At 46.0% G+C, this 6,465-nt stretch overlaps 1 protein-coding gene across 3 annotated transcripts; it reads left to right on the top strand.

Moving 5' to 3' along the window:
* Window positions 1-1,999: 1,999 nt before the first annotated feature.
* DUSP23 (dual specificity phosphatase 23) lies at window positions 2,000-6,044 on the top strand. 3 transcript variants are annotated; one of them, XM_032233749.1, is made up of 3 exons: window positions 2,000-2,149; window positions 4,200-4,474; window positions 5,589-6,044. In XM_032233749.1, the coding sequence occupies exons 2-3, from the start codon at window positions 4,205-4,207 to the stop codon at window positions 5,772-5,774; spliced, it is 456 nt and encodes a 151-aa protein (XP_032089640.1). In that variant the 5' UTR covers window positions 2,000-2,149; window positions 4,200-4,204; the 3' UTR covers window positions 5,775-6,044. The 3 variants fall into 3 exon arrangements, with proteins under 3 accessions (XP_032089640.1, XP_032089642.1, XP_032089641.1); XM_032233751.1 differs by having other exon boundaries at window positions 2,004-2,188; XM_032233750.1 differs by lacking the exon at window positions 2,000-2,149 and adding an exon at window positions 3,408-3,448.
* The last annotated feature ends 421 nt before the right edge of the window (window positions 6,045-6,465 follow it).

Genomic DNA, 6,465 nt, shown 5'->3' on the forward strand with positions numbered 1-6,465 from the left:
GCTCCTCTAATGTTTCTAGACCTCTTGAAGGACCCTCCTGGAGTGTTTCTAGTCCTCTTGAAGGTCCCTCCTGTAATGTTTCTAGTCCTTTTGAAAATCCTTGTCCTCTTGAAAGTGCCTCCCGTTACAATTCTAGCCCTGGAACGTTTCTAGTCCTCTTGAAGTTTGCTCTCTATGACTGCTTGTGCAGGAGGGAGGATTACAAGAAAGCTACATTCTCACAACATGCTCCAAACCGAAGAAATTGTTATTTGCCTTCTCCAAGAGGCCAAGCCAGGTTAGTTTGATGGAGGTTTTCTCCTCAAACCGAATCACGGACTGAATACCCGTGTTCAGCAAGGTGTGGCATGAAACCAGCCAAAATGGATTCACTCAGCGAGGAAGGTCGTAAAGCGTGGCCAAGCTTGCTTAACAAATGTCTTGCTTAGCAACAGAAATGCCCTCAATAGTGGCTGTTAGTCAAGGACTATCATTGTACGTCGAGGAATAATGGATGGAAACTAACCAAGGAGAGATTCAACCTGGAAATAAGGAGGAATTTCCTGACAGGGAGAACAATCAACCCGTGGAACAGAAGTTGCCTTCAGAAGTTGTGGGAGCTTCATCCCTGGAGGCTTTCAAGAAGAGACTGGACTGCCCTCTGTCAGAAATGGGGTAGGGTCTCCTGCTTGGGTGGGGGGGTTGGACTAGATGACCTACAAGATCCCTTCCATCTCTGAAGCTAAGATGCTCAAAGGACTGGAGGCTAAAACCTACGATGAACGGTTGCAGGAACTGGGCCTGGCTAGTCTAGGGAAGAGAAGGACCAGGGGAGACAGGAGAGCATCTTCCAATATTTGAGGGGCTGCCCCAGAGAGGAGGAAGGGGGTCAAGCTATTTTCCAAAGCACCAGGAAAAAATGGATGGAAATGGAACAAGGAGAGATTCAACCTGGAAATAAGGAGGAATTTCCTAACAGTGAGAACAATTAAACCGTGGAGCAGAAGTTGCCTTCGGAAGTTGTGGGAGCTTCATCCCTGGAGGCTTTCAAGAAGAGACTGGACTGCCCTCCGTCAGAAATGGGGTAGGGTCTCCTGCTTGGGTGGGGGGTTGGACTAGATGACCTACAAGGTCCCTTCCAACTCTTGTTAATCTGAATCTGTCTAAGATGATCAAAGGCCTGGAGACTAAAACCTACGATGAAAGGTTGCAGGAACTGGGCATGGCTGGTCTAGTGAAGAGAAGGACCAGGGGAGACAGGAGAGCATCTTCCAATATTTATTTATTTTTTTCGGTACAAAAGTTTTATTTCTTTTAAAACAAACATTTCATCATTCCTCAATCCGTAAGATATCGAAGTACAATTTTTATGTGTCAAAATAATTCTAGTTTGCCACCAAATTCTTGTCTAGCCTAATGTATACCCCTCCCTCCCTCCTCCCCCCAACCCCCCTCCTCCTTCCCCCCCCCCCCGACTTCCCAGAACCCGTACACGGTATGGATTTTTAACAAACACAGTCTAAAATCTATTGAGAAAAAAGAAATAAAGAAATTAATGACATTCTACATTGACCTTAGCTTCTCCTTGCTGAACTATCTTTAAACAATATCTTCCAATATTTGAGGGGCTGCCCCAGAGAGGAGGAAGGGGGTCAAGCTATTCTCTAAAGCACCTTTGAAGACCAGACAAGGAAGAATGGGTGGAAACTGACCAAGGAGAGATTCAACCTGGAAATAAGGAGGAATTTCCTGACAGGGAGAACAATCAACCCATGGAACAGAAGTTGCCTTTGGAAGTTGTGGGAGCTTCATCACTTGAGACATTCAAGAAGAGACTGGACTGCCATTGGTCAGAAATGATGTAGGGTCTCCTGCTTGGGCAGGGGGTTGGACTAGATGACCTCCAAGGTCCCTTCCAACTCTGTTAACCTGTTTATCTAAGAGGAGAGCAGCCTCTAAATCGAGCTTTTTCCCTTTGGCGACGCTCCCTCCTTGCCTTCTGCGCTTTTAAGGGGAAGGAGAGCGGCGTTTCCAGACGCTCCCTTCCCTTGTTTGCCCGCCGCTGGCGAGAGCCGCGTTCGACACGTGGGAATCCCCGGCCGGCTGGTTCCGGGGCAAAGCCAAGCACGTGGGAACGGGGGCGTTTGGCACTTCCTTCTCTTGATCTCAGGTAGATCGGGGGTTCAGTGGAGTCCGAAGAGCAGCGACGGTCGGTTTTGTGCATGCTTGCAAAGCCAGACGGGGGAGGGAGTCGAGGGAGAATGAAGAGCTGGTGGGGAGGGGGGCGTCAAAAGGGGGCTATCACTTGGGCTGAAGAGTGGGGCATGGGCAGCCCTTCCCGGGTCAGCGAGGGTCGTTTTGGAGGAAGTGCATTCGCACAACAGCTTCCCCGCCCCCCCGAGCGTTTATTTTTAGACAGTTTTGCAAGGTCGAAGCTGCAAAAGCAAAACAAAACACGAGAGGTTATTATTTTGCTGGCCTGCAATTGCTGGGGTCGACCACAAGGGGGAGGCCGAACGCCAAAAATTCTTTCTTTCTTTCTTTCTTTCTTTCTTTCTTTCTTTCTTTCTTTCTTTCTTTCTTTCTGCCTATTATCTCTCATCTCTTTCTCTTTCCGTCTCTTCCCCCTCTCTTCTTTCTATCTATCTATCTATCTATCTATCTATCTATCTATCTATCTACTGTCTATCTGCCTATCTGCCTATTATCTCTCATCTCTCTCTCTCCTTCCGTCTCTCCCCCTCTCTTCTTTCTTTCTTTCTTTCTATCTATCTATATCTATCAATCTATCTATCTGTCTATCTATCTATCTATCTATCTTTATTTCCTTTCTTGCTCTTTCTCTTTTCCTCATTCTTTCCTTCCTCCTTCATTCTCCCCCTTTTCCTTCCTTCCTCCCTCCCTCTCCTTTCTTTTTTACTCTTTAACATTTATTTCCCTTCCTTCTTCAAATGAGGAGTCCCAGCAGAACCTAGCTATCCATCTATGCAGGATGCTTTAATTTAAATTCTTGCACCCAGCAGAGGTTAGACTGGATGGCCTCAAGGATTCCTGATTGCTTCCTACTTTCTTTCATCATCTCTCTATCTCCTCCATCTCTCTTTCTTTATCATCATTCTGTTCTATTCCATTCCATTCGTCTACTATATTCTATTCTCTCTATTCCATTCCATTCTATTCTTTTATTCTATTCTATTATTCTGTTCTACTCTATTTTCTATTCTATTCTTTAATTCTGTTCTCTATTCTGTTCTATCTATTCCCTATTCTATTGTATTATCTATTCCTTAATTCTATTCCATTCCTCTATTCTATTCTATTTATTCTATATTCTATTCTATTCTTTCTATTCTATAGAGCCGAGGTGGCGCAGTGGTTAAATGCAGCACTGCAGGCTACTGCTAGATCAGCAGTTCAGCGGTTCAAATCTCACCGGCTCAGGGTTGACTCAGCCTTCCATCCTTCCGAGGTGGGTAAAATGAGGACCCAGGATTGTTGTTGGGGGCGATATGCTAACTCTGTAAACCGCTTAGAGAGGGCTGAAAGCCCTATGAAGCGGAATATAAGTCCACTGCTATTGCTATTGCTATTCTAGTCTCTAGTCTCTATTCTATTCTAATTCTATTCTATTCTAATTTCTTGTCTATTCTCTATTCTATTATAGTCTAGTCTCTGTTCTATTCTATTCTAATTTCTAGTCTAGTCTCTAGTCTCTATTCTATTCTAGTCTGCTATTCTATTCTAATTTCTAGTCTAGTCTATTCTCTAGTCTAGTCTAGTCCCTATTATTTAATTCTATTCTAATTTATATTCTATTCTCTATTCTCTATTCGAGTCTAGTCCCTATTATTTAATTCTATTCTAATTTCTAGTCTCTATTCTATTCTATTCTATTCTAATTTCTATTCTAGTCTCTATTCTCTAGTCTAGTCTATTCTAATTTCTATTCTACTCATCTCTACTCCACTCATTTCCTCTCTGTGGACTTCAATTCCCAGAATTCCCCAGCCAGCATGCTTTCAGATGGGTGTACTTCAGCTCCCAGAGCTCCCTGGCTGGGGAATCCTGGGAATTGAAGTCCGCCCATCTTAAAGTTGGCAAAAGTTTAGAAACACTTTCATGCATATATTACTCTTCTTTCTAACTTTGCCCCCTTTCCGTGCAGTGCACCCAAACGCCTTACCAAGCCATTAATCCATCCTTCTTCTCCCTCCTGGCAGGACCCATGGCTTCCGCGCTGCCCCCCAATTTCTCTTGGGTCGTCTCAGGCCTGTTGGCTGGCCTGGCCATGCCCCGGCTCCCTGCTCACTACCAGTACATGCATGACCATGGAATCCGGCACCTGGTGTCGCTAACCGAGCGGAGCCCGCCTTATCACGACACCTGCCCGGGCATCCAAGTGCACCGTCTGCGCATTGCCGACTTCTGCTCCCCTTCGACTGAACAGATCCAGCGGTTTCTGCAGATTGTGGAAGATGCCAACACCAAGGGGGAGGTAAGGGGGTTTCGGTTATCTCCTTATGGGGATGTCACCCCTGCGAGGTAGGACAGTCCAAGAAACAAACATGGCAGAGATTTCTAAGAATGTTATAGTGCTTCTCAACTTGTTGGTTTTAAGATGGGTGGACTTCAACTCCCAGAATCCCTCAGTCAGCATGCTTTAAGATGGGTGGAGTTCAACTCCCAGAATCCCCCAGCCAGCATGCTTTAAGATGGGTGGGCTTCAACTCCCAGAATCCCTCAGTCAGCATGCTTTAAGATGGGTGGACTCCAACTCCCAGAATCCCTCAGTCAGCATGCTTTAAGATGGGTGGACTTCAACTCCCACAATCCTCCACTCAGCTTGCTTTAAGATGGGTGGACTTCAACTTCCTGAATCCTCCACTCAGCTTGCTTTAAGATGGGTGGACTTCAACTCCCAGAATCCCCCACTCAGCAGGCTTTAAGAGGGGTGGGCTTCAACTCCCAGAATCCCTCAGTCAGCATGCTTTAAGATGGGTGGACTCCAACTCCCAGAATCCCTCAGTCAGCATGCTTTAAGATGGGTGGACTTCAACTCCCACAATCCTCCACTCAGCTTGCTTTAAGATGGGTGGACTTCAACTTCCTGAATCCTCCACTCAGCTTGCTTTAAGATGGGTGGACTTCAACTCCCAGAATCCTCCACTCAGCAGGCTTTAAGAGGGGTGGGCTTCAACTCCCAGAATCCTCCACTCAGCAGGCTTTAAGAGGGGTGGGCTTCAACTCCCAGAATCCTCCACTCAGCAGGCTTTAAGAGGGGTGGGCTTCAACTCCCAGACTATGAGCCACGGTGACTGGGGAATTCTGGGAGTTGAAGTTCACACCTTTAGGGTTTAAAGAACATTATTTTGGACAGTACAAATAGCCCCCGACTTACAATGATTCATTTAGCGACCGGTTTTATATTCATTTTTATTTTTATTTCTTTCTCGCCGTTTTGGCTTTTCTCTTTGCTTTTTTTTTTCTCTTTCTCTTTGCTGGCCTTCATTTTTATCTTCCTTTTTTAAAAAAAGTTATAAAGATAATGACACTGAAAAAAACCCCAAAGAAAGATAATAATTCTTGACGTCTGTTTTTCCCTCCACCAGGCCGTGGCTGTTCACTGTTTGCTGGGCTTTGGACGGACGGGAACCATGTTGGCGTGTTACCTTGCCAAGACCCACAAAATCAGCGGGGTGGACGCCATCCAAAAAATCCGCCAGCTGCGTCCGGGCTCCATTGAGACTCACGACCAGGAGAAGACCGTCGTCCAGTTCTACCAGCGTACAAAGTAGCGGCGGGAAAGGACGACAACTTGCCCGTGAGAAAGAGCACGACGATTGTGTCTTTTTCGGCTCCTTTCTGGGGGAGGCGGTGGGAGGAGACACAAGCTGGCTTTAAAGAGTGGATCCAGCAGGGATCCAGTCCGAGTGGGATCCCAGACACACACACACAAGTCAGTTTATCATATCTGTTGGTACCCTCCGAGTTAGTTGAAGTTAACTTTCTCAAGAGCGAAGCGTTCACATTTCCGTTGCCGTTTTTGTAAATTACGAACTTCACCCCACAGTTGAAAAAGAGGCGCCTGGCCAGGGGTGTGTTTGGACGGAGGAAAAGGAAAATATTGGGGGAGGAATTATTCAAGACCATTTGCACGAGAAAATCCTGGATTTTAAGGTTTAGAACAGGTCGGCAATCTTTTAACACTCAAAGAGCCATTTGGAACCGTTCCCCACACAAAAGAAAACACCGGGAGCCACAGAAACCCTTCCCGTGCCTAACTATTTCCTGAGCGGCCACAAAACTAGCATATGTAGTTGAATTAAACTGTTCTGTTTTGTTCTGAAACTTTTCTTGGATTTATCCATGGTTGGGTCAAAAGTTCCATAAATCACATGCTGGGCGGGTGTCGCACATTGGCGGTTGTGACGCATATTTTGAGCGACAGGGAGCCCCAGCAGAAGAATGAAAGAGCCACATCCAGCT

Source organism: Thamnophis elegans, chromosome 17 (genome assembly GCF_009769535.1).
Source record: "Thamnophis elegans isolate rThaEle1 chromosome 17, rThaEle1.pri, whole genome shotgun sequence".
NCBI classification, from domain to species: domain Eukaryota; kingdom Metazoa; phylum Chordata; class Lepidosauria; order Squamata; family Colubridae; genus Thamnophis; species Thamnophis elegans.

What these genes read in the sequence shown, in the direction of transcription:
- DUSP23 (XM_032233749.1), top strand. Translation starts at nt 4,205, where the DNA reads ATGGCTTCCGCGCTGCCCCCCAATTTCTCTTGGGTCGTCTCAGGCCTG. An exon ending in ATGCCAACACCAAGGGGGAG is followed by an intron (nt 4,475 to 5,588) that starts GTAAGGGGGTTT and finishes TCCCTCCACCAG; the next exon opens with GCCGTGGCTGTTCACTGTTT.